This window comes from Camellia sinensis, chromosome 10, assembly GCF_055761805.1.
Source record: "Camellia sinensis isolate YWXY chromosome 10, ASM5576180v1, whole genome shotgun sequence".
Lineage (NCBI taxonomy): Eukaryota > Viridiplantae > Streptophyta > Magnoliopsida > Ericales > Theaceae > Camellia > Camellia sinensis.
The window spans coordinates 60,399,479-60,416,587 of NC_138970.1; the positions used below are offsets into that span (position 1 = coordinate 60,399,479).

At 34.6% G+C, this 17,109-nt stretch overlaps 2 protein-coding genes across 5 annotated transcripts; one reads left to right on the top strand and one right to left on the bottom strand.

The window, feature by feature from the left end:
- Positions 1 to 3,420: 3,420 nt before the first annotated feature.
- Positions 3,421 to 9,814, top strand: LOC114292171 (putative protein phosphatase 2C 38). Its single transcript, XM_028236079.2, has 4 exons — positions 3,421 to 4,595; positions 5,541 to 5,908; positions 8,251 to 8,487; positions 9,228 to 9,814. Exons 1-4 carry the CDS (start codon positions 4,259 to 4,261, stop codon positions 9,453 to 9,455), a joined length of 1,170 nt encoding a protein of 389 aa, XP_028091880.2. The 5' UTR covers positions 3,421 to 4,258; the 3' UTR covers positions 9,456 to 9,814.
- Positions 9,815 to 10,842: 1,028 nt separating this feature from the next.
- Positions 10,843 to 16,819, bottom strand: LOC114292190 (uncharacterized). Of its 4 annotated transcripts, none has more exons than XM_028236101.2 (6): positions 16,148 to 16,819; positions 13,166 to 13,246; positions 12,896 to 13,024; positions 12,680 to 12,743; positions 12,518 to 12,577; positions 10,843 to 12,280 (listed from the first exon to the last, which is right to left on the bottom strand). In XM_028236101.2, exons 1-5 carry the CDS (start codon positions 16,447 to 16,449, stop codon positions 12,542 to 12,544), a joined length of 612 nt encoding a protein of 203 aa, XP_028091902.2. In that variant the 5' UTR covers positions 16,450 to 16,819; the 3' UTR covers positions 10,843 to 12,280; positions 12,518 to 12,541. The 4 variants fall into 4 exon arrangements, with proteins under 4 accessions (XP_028091902.2, XP_028091901.2, XP_028091900.2 ...); XM_028236100.2 differs by having other exon boundaries at positions 10,843 to 12,364; XM_028236099.2 differs by having other exon boundaries at positions 12,518 to 12,580.
- Positions 16,820 to 17,109: the final 290 nt, after the last annotated feature.

Sequence of the window (17,109 nt, forward strand, 5' to 3'; positions counted from 1 at the left end):
TTGCATATTAACATGGACCCCTACCCAATTCACCCTTTATAAAGTTAGACATAACTCAAACTTTTGTTGAGTTAATAGCAAATTGATCCAAAAATGGCTTGAAAATGGAGGAATAAGGTTTGAATTCAGTCATTTGATTCTTTGACTGCAAATTTCTCACTTAATTGTAGGATTATTTCTCAAAGTTGTATGTTTTGAGAATTTCACACAATCTTATAACTGAGAATGTATTAAGATAATAAATTCTTGACCTTGAATTAAAGCAAAATTGAAATCTAAAAGGAGTTTGGGTTGTCCCACATCCATTAAAACCCTAGCTGATAAATGGATTGGCTTAATTTGGCATTCTCTCTTTTGATTGTTAAGACAATAATTTTTACGTTGCATGAAAAGAGAAGAGAATGAGAGGTCATTTTCATATGATGGTGGAAATGTAATCATTTGGTTGGGAAAAACAAGGACAAAGAATTTAATTATCCATCTCTTTATTCTTTAAATTGTTCAAGTATAGTTTAAAAATTAATTGAGTTTCAAAATATATTTAATTTGATTTGTTTAGATAACTAGCTTATCTCAAATAACTTTTAACAAACTAAACATGAATTGAATTTGAATTACTTGATTTGTTTACAATATATATAAATTTATCAAGTTGAGCGATAGATTATTAAAGTTTAGCTTGAAAACTAATGCCAGTAAAGCTTCTCACTGTGAATATTTTTTTTTTTTTTTTTTTTAAACTGATGGAAAAATCATGAATGAATGATAAATTATGAATTATGAATATATATATATATATATATATTTTTTAATCAAAGATGTAAAGGGAGAGTGAACAAAGTTTTCTTTGGCAAATATATTTATGAAAGGGGCAGGTTTATTTTTAGTTCACGTTAGTATTGTTAGGTCTGGGTTTACACAAATCTTGTTTCGACTATCGGAACCGTTCAACGTATAAAATTCATCAAGTACTTTATCTTTGTAAAAAATCATATTGATCGGATATCAATAGTTATTTGATCGGATTAGATTTTTATCAACAATTTATTTTGAAAATTATATTTACCATTGACAGAAATCTAATTTGATTAAGTAGTTATCGATATCCGAACAACGTGATTTTTTTTATAAAAATAAAATACTCAACAAATTCTATACATTAAAATGATTCAAATTATTAAAACAAGACCCGTAATAAAACTCTTACAGACCCAACCATACATAATCTCAAACAAGGGCGAAGCCTGGCCGTGAAATAAGAAAAATACTTGAGAGCACTAGAAATGGAGCATTAGAAGAACCACTAATGATGTGGCAGTAGGCCCCGCCCACTTTCTATGCCTTGTTTCTTTTTTTTTCTTTTTTTTTTATCATTTTCAATGTATTAATGCTATTAATAGTGTATTTTTTAGTGGTCTAAATTATTGTTGGTGAAAGAAAAATGTCTCTCCATCAGTAGAGAAATCTCTTGATGAAACAATTGAATTGACAGCCATGTGTTTGTGTGTGATCCATAGCCTAGTGCATGAACACAAGATAAATTTCTCTAGAGAATTATGTTTTTAAAAGGCCGGGCTTATCATGAAGTAGAGGGTAGGCTCCGTTTGGCAAGAGCTAAACGGGATTTTTTTGGTTATTTTAGTTACAAAAGACGAAATAGGTTATTTTAGTTACAAAAAATAAAATATCACATTTAACTCATAATCATTACATTTTTCTCTCACAAAAAAAGTTAAAGAAACCAAAAAGTCAAAAAGTCAAAAAATCCTTCCCAAACCAAATTTTTTAGCCTAGGCTAAAATAGCCAAAAAAATCAAAAAGTCAAAAAGCCAACCTACTTCCCAAACGGAGACTAAATTTGTGGAGGCTTATTACGGATCTCGTTTTAATAAATTGAATCATTCAATGTATAGAACTCGTCAAATATTATATGCTTATAAAAAATTACGTTGATCGGATATCGATAGCTATCATATCGAATCAGATTTTTGTTAACCGTTTATTTTTTCACCGTCTATTTTTTTGTATATAAAACTGATTTGATCACGTAACTATCGATATATGATTAATATGATTTTTAACAAACATATAATACTCGATGAGTTTTACACATTGAACGATTCAGATTATCGAAACGAGACCCGTGATAGATCCCAGACTCAACAATATTCTCTAATCCCATCATAAACTAAAGGAAGCCAGCCCCTTTTTAGAATACAATACAAATTTTACAAACAAAAAAAAATCTTTTCAACTAATGTGTCGTACAATATAAAAAAAAATAGAGATAAAACTCACTTTAATAATGTGATAGCTGTCATATGGCTAAATATGAAAGAGAAATTATAATTTTTTAAATTGGTGTAGTATTATCCTAATTTAAAACCAAACAAACATGTGTGATTCATTAATGAGCAAATAACAATGAACAATGGATAGTGTTACATATTAATGGGAGACATTCAACTTCAAATTAATTGGTATCAAATGGAATGACTTTTAGAACATTTGCATCAATCTTGATTGATTTAGAAAGACAACGTATTATGCTACACATGTGGCAGGACTATATGTAAAGGTAACATAAAAATAAGTGAGGAGTTACAATAAATTACTCAAAACTTGACTCTAGGACGATGTTAAAAATAAGGAAAATGAATCTACTTAGCTTAGTTTAGGGATAATTACACCCTAGTAAAATTTTGGAAAAAAAAAATGCATATTCATGAAAAAAATTATAATTATAATTATTACTAATTATAAAAAAATTTCACAAATTTATAGTTATTTTTTAAAATTCCACTAATGTCATATCTTCCCTAGTTATTATATACCTTACTTAAGGGTTATTTGGGATGATCCAAATAAGTATACTTTTTAATTTTTTATGAAATATGAGTTAGGTTTGGATTGAGTTTGAAATGATGTGTTGGAGAAGTGATGTGACTTAAATAAAATGATGTGACTTAAATAAGATAATGACTTTTTAACTTTTTTCAAATATGTCAAATCAAGCCTTATACTCCACTAATCACAACTAAATGGGCGGTAGTTAATATGGAGATGTAAATGGGAAATTACATGCTCGAATGAGAAGGAAAAAAAATGATAAATGCATGGAAGTGCAAGTGTGTTTGTGGTAAGGTATAAATGAAATATTGTAGAGATGTAAGTGTCGCTTGCACCCTATGTGTTGGTAATTGTTTTTCTTTTGCCCAATTGTATGTAATTTTTTCTATGTAAAATGCATATTAAAAAATATATATTAAAATTTATAAATTTTTTGACATTATTAAATCATTAGCAATATCAAATAATAAGCAGAGTTCTATAAAAAAACAAATGATTATTTTGTCTTTTTATCATTTTCATTTTAAGGAAAAGACAAGTAAAAGATGAGCAAAAACTGGCTAAAATGGTGGGTTGCTTTTCACTAATGTCCAAAAGCAAAATCTCAGCCATATAATTGGAAACTATATGGCCACAAAACCGAACAAAAAAAAACACTAAAAAGCAAACAAGAGAGAGTAGAAGAGTCGATGTATCCAAAACAAAAACAAAAAAATGTCAGAGATTTTGTGAATTTAAATCTCTTTTTATTTGTAACCTTCCTCCTCTCCATCATCATCTGAGATCTCATCTGACACCAATCTAAAAATCTTCTGCCAAGAAATTCCAAGACCCTTTTTTTTTTTTCTTTTTCTTATCCATTGCCCACCTTTTGATCCCTCTGATCTGAGAACAAACTCTGCCACCATCAAATCTATTATGGGTTTCTACAGCTAAGCTTGTCTCTTGAAACATGACACACAATGGAAGGTCCAAAGTCATTCTACCCAGGTTCAAGGTATGCTAGAGAATCACACCTCCATATTCTCTGAACTCACAATTAAAACTATTGCTTTCTTGTCCTCAAAGACACCTGCTGATTGGTTTTGCCCATACCCATTTGGTCCCTCTTTGGAGTATTGCCCATATTAATGGTGTCTTGGTCCTGTTGGGTTGGTCGGTATATAGTTTCAAGAATTGGGACTGTGGGTTTAGAGCACACGCAAAAACTAGACTTGACGTTGGGTTTTGGCCTTATTCTTCATCTGGGTTTGATGATTTTTTTGTTTGCTGGTTCTTTTGGATGATATATGTATGCATGTTATGTTTCTAGGGTTTGCACGTAATACTTGAGAAGTGTGTTTGATGATAGTTTTTATTGGTGGGTCAATTATAGATGATATACATGTATTTGAGGTCAGAGGTGTAAATGTCAATATCAAGTGGTTTCAGAGAAATGGTTAAACCTTGTTGGAAACCCTCTGTTGAGGGTGATGGAGGTCGCCGGAATCGGCAAATCGGAGACCCTAATGGCCGGGTTGATGGGTTGTTGTGGTATAAGGATTTGGGATACCATGTGAATGGAGAATTTTCAATGGCAGTGATTCAAGCTAATAATTTGTTGGAGGATCAAAGCCAAGTTGAATCAGGGCCATTGAGTTCACTCGATTCAGGCCCTCGTGGGACCTTTATTGGGGTTTATGATGGACATGGAGGACCAGAGACATCCCAATTCGTGAATGAAAATCTGTTCCCCAATCTTAAGAGTATGTTCTGTTCTCTTCTTGTTTCCCTTGCTATTTGTTCAATTTGATTCTGATATCGTTTCACTATTTAATGGTGTTGACATTGAACTTAATTCATTTTTGTCGTAAGTGATCGGTTGCCAAGTATACTAGCTTGACCAACTATATCACTAAATTCTTATATAAAAAAATAAAATTTTGCTATTTTGCTTCATGACTAGATTGCATTGTTGATGAAGCTTCAAGAGGTTGAACTTATTTAAGTTTAATTATGTTGAATTTTAGAACCCAAAAAGAAAAGAAAAAGAAAAAAAAAAGTAGAGATAATATGATCCTCTAGATAGAACCGAATGAATGAAGGATTTGTATAGACTATGCTGAGTTAATTTGAATTGCCCTTCTGGCCACTTCTATCTTTACCAGGCGCTTATCACTAGTTGGCTTAGAACCTCGTATTCCACTTATTTATTCAGTAATCACTTCCTTCATTGTGACGTAGTCGTTTGTATTCATATTTGCTCACTGTTTCTGTTTTCATTTATTCAGGCTCTTTCATCTCTTTGCATCTCAGAACCGTGCAACACATTTATGAACCATCAGCCTCAATTACATGAAATATCATTTTGAGATAGTGATTTGAATTTTCTAGGATTTATAGTTGGTTTTTAGGAATAATGAACTTAATAGGTTCTGCACTTGTTGCTTGACTCACCAGGGGAACCTTGTGTCTTTAACTGACGGGAGTGAAACGTAACACTCCCAATCAAATTAAAATTTAAGAAAAAGATAATTATAAAAAAAGAAGAAAATTTGATTTTTTAATTCTTTTGTTTTCACTTATGAAAACCGTTAAATGCCCAATCGTATATCATCCATTGGTGAGAAATCATCACCTCTCAAGAACAAAGCCTTTGTTTATGATCTGATGAATATGCTCATTCTGACATCATCATTCCTTTGATTCAGAATTTGCTTCTGAGCATCAAGAAATGTCTGCCAATGTTATTAAAAAAGCATTCTTGGCAACCGAAGAGGAGTTTCTCTCTCTTGTAAAGCAGCAGTGGCGTGATAAGCCACAAATTGCATCGGTGGGAACGTGTTGTTTGGTGGGGGTAATATGCAATGGACTTCTATATATTGCAAATGTTGGAGACTCGCGTGTGGTGTTAGGGAGAGCAGAGAAGGGTGTTAGAGGGGTCACGGCTATTCAGTTATCAACAGAGCACAATGCAAGTATTGAATCTGTGAGAGACGAGCTTCGTTCATTGCATCCCCATGATTCACAAATTGTGGTTCTAAGGCACAAGGTTTGGCGTGTGAAGGGTCTCATACAGGTAATTTTCTTGAGTTCTTTGCTTTCTTTTTTCTTATTTTTCATATATTTTTTTTTAGCATATAGTCAATGAATTGATGAACAGTTCAATATAGCTTTCTTTGGTGATTTGATAATTTAGTTTATGCATGTTATACCCCGATTTTTGTATCAAACAATCATTGAACTGACAGAATATAACCGCATTATATGCTCAAAATGGTCCAGCAGTTCATAATCTGGACTGGATGCGTTTATGGGGACTGTTCTGGAGTTGAAATTAACCAAAACCAAACCAAACCAAACCAAGCCTTAAATCCCATCAAATGGGGTCGGTTACATGAATCCTTCTTCTCCACGCGGCTCTATCAAAGGTCATTTCGTTAGTCAAATTAAGTAGATCTATATTTTCTATTTACAACGCTAGCTAACGTTAATCTAGGCCTACCCAGTCTCCTAACACTGCCATCTACCGTCACTGCGTCACATCTCTTCACTACTGCCTCTATTGGTCTCCGTTGAAAACGACTAAACCATCTCAATTGATTCTCTCTCAACTTATCTTCTATCGGTGCTACTCCTACCCATTCCTGAATACACTCATTCCTAATTCTGTTTTGTCTAGTTTTGCCACACATCTACCTTAGCATCCTCATCTCAGCAACACTCATCTTATTGACATGTTGTTTCTTGGTTGCCCAACACTCCGTCACATATAGCATTACTAGTCTAATAGCCGTTCTATAGAACTTACCTTTTAGTCTAGTAGGTATTCATTTATCTCACAGTACCTCAGACGCACTTCTTCACTTATGCCATCTTGCCTTAATCTTATGGGCCACATCCACATCAATCTCCCCCGCCGTTGTGATAATCGACCTTAAATAACGAAAATGTTCACTCTTAGGTAGTTCTTAGTTCTCAATCTTCACTTCTCCTCTACTTTCATTGTTACTGTTACTAAATTTACACCCCATGTACTCTGTCGTAATTTTGCTTATTTGAAATCCTTTAGATTCAAGTGTTTTCTCCAAATCTTTAACTTTATGTTGACTTCTTTTCTAGTCTCATTCACTAGCACGATATCATCTACAAAAAGAATACATCATGGCACGTCATCCTGAATATTTCTCGTCAACTCATTCATAACTTATGCAAAAAGATAAGAACTTAAGGTAGATCCTTGGTGCCGCCCTACAGTGATAGTAATTCATTTGTCTTTCCAACAGGTGATCTAATAGTGGTCACCACCCCTTCATACATGTCCCTAATCACATCAATGTAACCATTTGCCACCCCTTTCTTTTATAACACCCACCATATTATATCTCAAGGCACTCTCTCATATGCTTTCTCAAGGTCGATAAACACCATATGAATGTCTCTTTTCTTTTCTCTATACTTTTCTATTACTCTCCTCAACAGATAGATCGCTTCTATTGTTGACCTGCCAGGTATAAACCCAAATTGATTCTTTGACACCTCTATTATATTTTGCAATCGGCATTCTATCACCCTCTCCTACACTTTCATTATATGACACATTAGCTTGATTTCTCTATAGTTGTTGCAATTCTGGACATTTCCTTTATTCTTATAGATTGGCATTAAAATACTCTTCCTCTACTCATCTGGTATATTCCTAGTCAACAAAATTTTGCTAAACAACCTAGTCAACCAAGCAACTCCTTTTTTACGCAAACACTTTCAAGCTTCAATAGGGATATCATCGGATCCTAAAGCCTTATTTGATTTCATCTTCTTAAGTGCAATCTCTACTTCAAAGTTCCTAATCTTGCGATAGAACCTATAATCTTAGTTTATCGTATTACTAGTTATTTCTTCCCCTATTAATGGAAAATGATTTTCAAACAAAAAATGTATATAGAAAATTTCACCATAATGATATGGCAGTGGCATTTTTTTACATAATAAGCCACTTTGATTGGTCTTTTGGTTAGAAATGAATGGATGTAATTCTGCCACATCATTTTGTATAGATTTTTTTTTTCTTTTTTTTTTTTTTTTGTATAATTTTTCTGTTTGTATATATCACTCATTATTAAGTCTCTTAGCAATGATACCTGAGAAATAGTGGATGATGGGATCAAATCCTACCTTCATCCAGGTTGAAGGTAACCGCTTCATATTGTTTCCTTCTTTTTTTCCTTTTTGCTAAAATAGTTTTTGAAAATTCAAAAACATCTTTTAAGTTTTTATTTTCAACAAACTAGTTTATAGTATTTTACAGAAAGTAGATTTTGAAAACAAAACCAAACATAGTGATTGTTTTTTTTTTGTAAGAATGAGATTTTACATCTAAATATGTTTCACTGATGGCCCTTCTTGTCTGTGTTTTTGCAGGTTTCAAGATCCATTGGCGATGCCTATCTGAAGAAGGCAGAGTTCAACCAAGAACCTCTTTTAGCAAAGTTTAGACTTCCTGAACCGTTCGCCAACCCAATCCTTATCCCAGAGCCATCAATTTTTATACACAAACTCAATCCAAAAGATCATTTTCTCATATTTGCATCTGATGGTTTATGGGAGCATATCAGCAACCAGGAGGCTGTCGATATTGTCAACAGTTGTCCACGTAATGTAAGCATCAAATCTCTCTCGACACTTTGGTTGGTTTAATTTTTAAATACTGTTTTTGAGTTTTCTCCTTTAGTGAATTTTTTTTTTTTTTCTTACAAAAAGACAAAAATATAAAAAACAAAAAGCTCAAAAACATTTTGAGTTTGAACTACTCATCTAGAGGTAGTTATTGGTTTAGAAGCTAAAAGCCACAGATATCTAATTGCTTTCTTTGGGCCTTGGGCTGCTTGTGTGGAGTTTTCTCAATAATATAAAAATCTCCGTTTGCTTTGCAAAAATGCTTTTCGCATTCTCTGACATTTGGTATGACAGAAAACGAAAACTAATGGAATACATTTTCCATAGTCAATGGAAATGTGTTGATTTGGGAAAACATCTTATGCTTTTTAAAGGTGGAAAACAATTGTCAGACTACATTCTTACCGATACCACCCCCTCCCACCACCAACACCCTACCCCTAGCACCATTGTTGCTGCTACTGCCACCATTAAAACCACTAGCACATCATTTTCTGGAACCAAAAACTGGATTTTTTTTATTTTTTTTTTTTTTATTTCTTTGTGGATGATAATTTCTGCAGAAAACGTTTTCCCTATGAGACTCGTTAAAGGCAATTTTTGCTGAAACAAACCGAGGCCACTTTGAAGTATAAGTTTGCAATGGTTCCCAATCTGACATTTGAAAGAATTTTTGTCTTAAAACCTTGAGCTGAAATCCCTACTCTTTTTTTTTTGGTCAGGGAATCGCTAGGAGACTAGTTAAAGCTGCACTTCATGTAGCGGCCAAGAAAAGAGAAATGAGATACTCGGACCTCAAAAAGATTGATCGAGGGGTGAGGAGACATTTCCATGATGACATTACAGTTGTAGTTGTGTTTATAGATCAACCTTTGATGAATAGGAATTCGTCTGAGAGTTGCAATATTTCAGTAAAAGGTGGAAGAGTACCCACCCCGGTGAAGTCCTAGTCTACAGTGTTCTTTAATTTTCTCTCGAATTTGTCATCCACTTTTACCATTCTTCATATAGAAAAAGGAAAAGAAGAGAGAGACAAATCGCTCTGGATTACCTGAGATTAGCAAGCCATTACAAGCACAAATTGAGGTTAGAGTCTTCCTTAGACTGGCTTCATGAATCGCAAAGTGTTCTGTTTGGCACTCAAGAAAATCTTTTGAAATTCCGGGCTAGTTGGAATCCACATGAATTTGTATGCTTCTCAAATGTGTAGTTTCGAATGCTTGCACCTTTTCTCTCACTAGTCAAATGTATCCTTCTGTTGTCATCACGATCGATGCAAAGTCAATACAAATCATTCACATTTGAGTCATGTAGTTTTATATATCAAAGCTAGTTTCACTTTTGGTTGATTTCACTATCAAAGTGGATGCCTTTTCTTGGTTGTTCTTATGGTACAACTTTGAAATCATATTTGCTGTAACCAAGCTTTCAATAGATCATATGTGAATTTAATCATTGTGAGCGTTTGAAAAGTGAATTTTTTTCATAAATTTTTTTAGTTGAATATTATTGAAAAAAAAAATTTGTGTTTGGAAAGATGTGATGTTTGTGAGAGAAAAAATGATGATTATGGAATTTGATGTGATATTTTGTTTAGATTTATTTTTTTTAATTTTATAAAACATTTGTCTCGTAATGAAAAAAAACAAAAAAAAAAAACCTCAAAAACTAAATTCCCAAACACCCCCAATGTTATGGCGATGGTTTAGCTGTTTTTGCATTTTAAATTTATACAGAATTTTGTAAAGATATTTGTAGAGGGACTAAATGGGGAAAAAATGAAGAAATTAATTTTCTTTCTTTTTACCGTTTGCAGAGTTTCTCTTTATCCTTTCGGAGCTTTCTTTTTCTTTTCTATTTTTTCAGAAAATTAAAGAGGACCAATTCTTCCAAATAAAAGAAAAGCAGATAGAAAAAAAAAAGCTATATTTGGTCGCTCAAATCTTCTATTTTGCTAGAATTTGGACCGATCACAAGAATATCAATTTCAGTACCTTTCGAACCAATCTCAGATGCACAAAATTCCCACTAAAACCAAATCTAACATGAACTTTATGATTTAAAATAGATAACAGGAATTTTTTTCGATATATAAATGATAACATAAATAGATAAAGCCAGATTGAAAAGTTACATGATATATAAAAGATAATATGAATAGATAAAGCCAGATAGAAAAGTAACATGAACTGAATACCGGGTTTCGTCACCATCTCGGGAATCTCAAGCCAAAACAATGCTGAAGGAACCCCCCAACCAATTTCAGTTCCAAAACATATACATGCTACGAAGAGATCGAAATTTCCAATGTGCATGGCTGAGGGAAACAGGAACTAATTGATGGATGATTTTCTATATTAACATCCAAAAGACATAAGAGACAACCGACTTGATTTTTCCCAGGAAAATATATACTACAGTAAGAGAAAAAAGGAAAATTACAAGACCACCCGGCAAACAACTTAAATGATCCTACAAATTCATAAACAAAGCACAATTTTTCCTTAAACGTTTCAAAATTAAACCTACAAATCCCTATAATAATCAAACATCTTCCATTCTTTTCTACATATCCAAACAGACTAGCAGGTCAGTTCACCCTGCGAGGCCGAAGTTGATCAAAAAACAGCTCCTGAGTGTCAATTTAACTCAAATAACAAGCAGAGAATACCAAGAATTCTGGAAATTATAGCCTGAGGAAATATGTATTATTTGAACCCTCCATCATCCTAATAACCAATCACAAGAACTTACTTGCATACAAATTATTTCATCTGACAACTTTATCCCCAAACCTAATCCAACCCATCATATCTGCCATGCTCAAGTTGGAAAACAGCAGTAACAAAAATAGGCAAGTACACGGTTTCAACCAGACATGAAAATGCGAGGACTTTTGAAGAGTAACATTTTAGATTGAAGAAGCCAGTTTACCATCATCTGATCCATGATGTCTAATGTCAAAATATGTTATACTCCATACCACAAAATGGGAGCAAACTCCTCAACAAAAGCTCCAGTACATCCAAAAACAATAATGCATTAGATAATCGTTAAATCACACCTCAATAACCAACAGGCAATATGCAAAGCAATCAATCTAGAATTACAAAGCACAACAAAACCAGTTTTGCTTCATATGTTGTTTCAGAAATCTTATCCTGTTTGACAATATTTGGCCATATAACAATTTCTTGGAAATTTTATAAAACCCTGCATGTAAGATATCAAAAAACCAAAAATAAAATAAAATAAGACCAGACCACAGTATGCCAAGTGATTTCTGTTAATATGATCTACCTTCCACACACACAAAAAAAGAAATTTTCAATGTGGCAATACTGCAATTTTGACACTAAAAATCTTGGATCGGATGATGTTATAGGCTCACACATTAGCTTGTTACTGCTGATTCCAACCAGATCTACAGCATGTGACATGACTACAACTACAAGTGGATATGAGAGGTTGGTAACAAGTGGATTACAGAAGAAGAAAATAAGGATAGAGTTGTAAAAGAGAACCAAACTAGCAATCAGTAATTTCTGGAGGAGTCTAGGTTTTATATCAGAATTTCTGAAAGTAGAATATTTTCCCAGGCTATAATTTCAGTATTTTTGATATTTTCTAAGTCTGTCATTTCAGTTAGGTTAACACTAAGGAGGAACTGTTGATCATCCTGGGGCTTCAACAGGTAAACAGAAATATCAAAGACAAGAGAAAGCTTCTTCATGCTGCCTCGCCTCCTAGGAAGGTCTCCAAGAATGGAAGAGAGCTGCGTCCAAGAATTAATACGTCAGAAAAATTAGACATGACTAAAGAAGCCACCGGGAAGTCATAAAACGTCAAAACTCTAAGCCTGTCAAAATGAGACAGCAACATTAATATTAAGGATAGTTCACAAATGAAACCTATTCATTGGATGGAAAAAAAAAAAAATAAGCATGGCAATTAAATTAAAATGGGAAGGAATTGTGCCTGCTAAAGAATAACATCTTCAAACAGATCTTACCATGAAAGAGAGCAATTACGATATTTAGGTTCCCCCACCAGCCTTGCTTGTGATAGCTGTCTTCTGAAATTCAAGAATAGAAAATCAGTACTATAGACAACAAACTATTACTGTACATCTACATCAATGGTTTTGTAAAGCAACCCATTTACAAGGACTTGCCATTTCAGTATCATTTCCTTTGTCATTCACTTGCGATAGAGAATCAGATGGAGGCTGTGAAAACCTGCAAAAGAAATTTCGAACATATATCATTATTAAATAACAGAGCAAAAATGTAGGCTTCTACTCTTGCATTGCAATAGCTGATAGAGATGCATTGTAATAAGTCCCAAGCATAGCATGGAGACAAGCCAATAATGATGCATTGATGCAGACCTTAATGCCCTAGCTTTCTTTTTTTCTTCTTCCTGAGGATCTGTCTTGGGAACTGCTGCCGCAAACCTGGCAAGCCTGGCTTTCTTCTTCACCTCCTCATCAGCAGAAACAGACTGCACAATCCCAAACCTGAGAAGCAACATAAAGGATCATAAACTATTTACCCATACAAACATATCAAAAAACGAAAAGTAAATTGATTAATAGAGGATTTAAAAACTTCAACAAAATACTTTATAATGAAAAGATTAAAGTGGAAAATAATCAAACCTCTCTGCTCTAGCCTTTCTCTTCTGATCCTCTGATTTCTTCAATGCATCTGATCCATTAGTGGCAGGCACAGTCCCAAACCTACAAGGAGACAGGTCCATATTTGAGAAGCTCCATGGTAAACAAAAGAACTGGAAGGTCATTTTAATCAAAGCAAGTTGTATATGTCCTTTATATATATAGGTATTAAAATATGTTTCTGCACTTGTCAGGCATTTTCCTAGACACTATAATCTTATTAAATAATTTTGTTAACCAAGAGTCCTAATCTTTTTCCCTTATCCCATCATGCATCTCATCCAGTGTTTTGAAAGGCGCACCTAGGCGCACCTAGGCGCAGCAAGGCACAGCGAGGCGCAGGTGCAGCGCCTGAAGCCACCCAAGGCGAGGCGAGTTGAAGAAGGCATGCCTTTTGCGCGACTTGGCCAGTTGAATTTGTGACTCTTTTTTTTTTCTATAATTGCAAACGGTTGATATCATGTTTTTAAAGGCCTCAATCACAGAGAATTAGAACTTTGAGCCATACTACTCAATACCCAGCCCCAAATCGATTCGAAATGCCCTAATCAATTCGAAAAAAAGAAGAAATCTTGCGGTGTCTCTTCTCTTCCCTTCGGCTCGTCTAGTCTTGTCTCTGGACTAGGTGAGTTCTTCTCCTTCTCTCTTCTTCTTCGCTGTCTAGGTTCTTCTTCCGACTTTTTTTTGGGTACATCTTCGACTCTGGGCTGGTTGGCTTCTTCTTCTTCTTCTTCTTCTTCTTCTTCTTCTTCTTCGCTGTTGTATTTGTTTTCTCCCCCCCCCCTCCCCTCCCCTCCCCTCCCCTTTTTTTTCCCTGCCGTGTTGTGTTCTTCTTGAAATTTCTTGAAATGTTAAAACTTATATTAGTATTTGTTAGATATTTATGTTTGGTATTTTATTTTTATTTTTTTTTATTTTATTTTTTTGTCGTTGTTGTTGAATGTGGATTATTTTACCTTTGAAAATTAGAATGCTATGTAATATGCACTTTTATGGCTTTGAGAATTATTTTATAATTTGCCTTATTTATTTATTTATTTATAAATTGTCTTAGTACTAACATGCTATAAATCATTAGTCTATGTTAATATATCTATTTTTTACTAAGACTGCGTGTCTTACTTCGATAATGTCCGCACCTTACCTCACCTCGCGCCTTGCACTTAATTCCCCTACTGCGCCTAGAGCCTTTAAAAACACTGATCTCGTCCTAATTAAACATAATACAACTAATCTTATGGCATATATAAGGGAAAATTTCACTTCATCCCTTCGTGGTTAGGCCTATGTGCGGCTGACCTCCCTATTATTTGGAAATAAGCACATGTCCACTTGTGGATTGTGAACCAAATTGCATAGTTACATTCCCTTAACAACTACTTTAAATTTACACAAATGTCCTCATCTTCTTCCTTTTTACCCAAGCTTTTGGCATTCAAAAAATAAATCTTCAACAAATATTTAGGACTTGTCTGGGATGACCTAAATAAGTGTACTTTTTGTCTTTTTACGAAAAGATGTGCAGAAAAGTAGAGAGGTGATGTGATGAAAAAAAGATAAAAAGATGAATTATTTTGTAGTAGCCAAACTTGGCCTTAATTTGGCCTTAATCCATGGTCTAATTCCACTATGACTAGGAACTCTGCATTGCAAGAAGTGCAGAACTATAGGAAGAGGAAAATTTGTGTAGAGGTGATCTCCTCATTTTATTATGTTATATTTAACATATTGCGCCTGTGGTCCTAATGATTGATGTACGGTTCACGTTGTTGTATATGTGACGCACTTATGGAAGAGGCAACTACCCTTGTCACCCCTTCAGGCAACAACTTGTCTTCTTTCTTTTCCCCCTAACACCCATGGATGACAAAGAAATTTTAGTCACAAAGGGGAAATCATTCAAGAAAAAATTTCCTCAAAGTGGGATGATGCAGAAAAGTGGCTCAATGAATAAAGGGGTGGGATTGCTGGGGGTGGAGGGGCAGCGGAAATAGTGACAGGAAAGTGAAAGAGGGAAGAGGCGGGAGAGAGCGAGGGGGAGGGTTGAAGAAGAATGACATTTCTTTATAAATTTGAAAATGTATAAGAGATATTTTTGTCCTAAAAAGATAGCTTAATCAACACATTGGTGTATGACTATCAAAAGCCGTTAATTTGGATGGATAAACTAACTATGCATTTTGGTTCAAAAATCACAAGGGGCTATGTGTTTATTTTTAAATCCGCTGGGGTCCACACATGGGTGTGGCTCAAACAACAAGGGTGTAAATAGAAATTTGCACTACATAATCACACCCATCATCCCATGGTATTACTTACTCATTACTCCCACGAATCTCGACCACAATCACATGGTCTCCCATCCCCCTAAATTAATCTGTAAATCAAACATTTGCATCATATACATACACATTGTCAACAATTTATTATTACGTTACCCAATTAATTCCCTTTTTTTGGGGGTTAGGAAACTTTTGCTCTTCTTTTCTTATCTTCTTTTTTCTTTTTTTTGGGTTCAGGCAAGGGAACTTGGTACTTTATTTTTGGATACTGCTTTGAGGGAAGGTTAATTTTTAATGAGAATAAACTACTAATTTTTTTGATGCTATGGCTTGAACAACAAGGGCTTCTTTGTATGGAGTAGAATAGGGTAGCAATTTAATTAAATTGATAGGCTTAATTGAAGAGGGTTTTGAATTTGCCCACTATTTACAATGATTTGATTTAATGATATGCATATACGTTCTTGTTTTCAAGAATATATTTCTTTATTTAATTATAAAGTATAAGGGCTACTTTTCTTTTCACTCTCATGAGTTTCTTACTTTATTTAATTGTAGAGATGTGCTATCACACAGCGAAAACAATCACAAACCCTAATCCTAATCAAAGAAGCATCGGCAAAGAATGTGTTAAACAACACAAAAACAAAACAAAAATAAATAAATAAACGAAAAAGAGTACCTTTCAGCTCGAGAATTACGCTTCTCTTGTTCGGATAGCTGAACAGGCATCCCGAACCGCTCGGCCCTGCGGATCTTCTTCTTGGTATCGGAAACATCGCTTTCGTCGTTGTTCTTGACGTCGGTTGAAGCTTCGGTGACAGGGGAGTCTTCGATGGTCTTAGACTCGTCGATCGAAGCTTCGTTGCTAGGAGGATCTGAGGGTGGCTGGTCCTGTAGTTGTTCTGGGTCAGGGGTTTTACTAGGGTTTTCCTCTTTCTGCGTGGTTGGGATCGGGATCGGGATCGGGGTCGCGGTCGCCATTGATGTAGCTGATAACTGATGTGATGACAGAGAGACAGAGAGAGAGGCGAAGGAGTTGGGTTGGGTAGCTAATCTGAAACCCTAGGGGGAACAAGTGAGAGAAGCGTGAAGACAGAACAGTGGAAAGGTAGGTTAACCGACTACCGGATATTTGCCTGCTGCGAGATGCTCTGGATTTCACAATTCTTTTGGGACAAATTACATTAATACTCTTTATATTTTATCTCTTGTATCACTTAAGTTTCTAAATTTTTAATTTGCTTGATTTTAATCTTTTGTTTTTAATTTTGTTTCATTTTAGTTCAATCAATAACCTTTGAACAGAAAATAGTCATGCGCACAATATGTGATCAACTTTGAGGGGCAAAACAGACAATTCAATCCTAACTATTTCCTATTTTATCTCTGCAGCACCCTTTGTTTTCCCCTCCTCCTCTACCGTCTATCATCAATCTCACTCCACCACTGCCACTGCTAAACAACACCACCATCACCATCCGCCACCAAACAACACCTTCTTCTATCCAATCCCGACACCACCTGTTTCCCCATTTTAGTCTAACCATGACAGTCACCCACATTATTTTCCTCTTTCAGCCTAACTGATCTCTCTCTCTCTCTCTCCCCATTCCTTAGCCTCCTGTCGTCTTGTTTCCCTAA

Bases quoted from the DNA above. Each gene is read 5' to 3' on its own strand.
- LOC114292171 (XM_028236079.2), top strand. From the start codon at position 4,259: ATGTCAATATCAAGTGGTTTCAGAGAAATGGTTAAACCTTGTTGGAAA. The intron at 4,596-5,540 runs GTATGTTCTGTT...CCTTTGATTCAG, and splicing joins TCTGTTCCCCAATCTTAAGA to AATTTGCTTCTGAGCATCAA. The intron at 8,488-9,227 runs GTAAGCATCAAA...TTTTTTGGTCAG, and splicing joins TCAACAGTTGTCCACGTAAT to GGAATCGCTAGGAGACTAGT.
- LOC114292190 (XM_028236099.2), bottom strand. From the start codon at position 16,449: ATGGCGACCGCGACCCCGATCCCGATCCCGATCCCAACCACGCAGAAA. The intron at 13,247-16,147 runs GTACTCTTTTTC...GTCTCCTTGTAG, and splicing joins CGTAATTCTCGAGCTGAAAG to GTTTGGGACTGTGCCTGCCA. The intron at 12,744-12,895 runs GTCTGCATCAAT...TTTCTTTTGCAG, and splicing joins AAGAAAGCTAGGGCATTAAG to GTTTTCACAGCCTCCATCTG.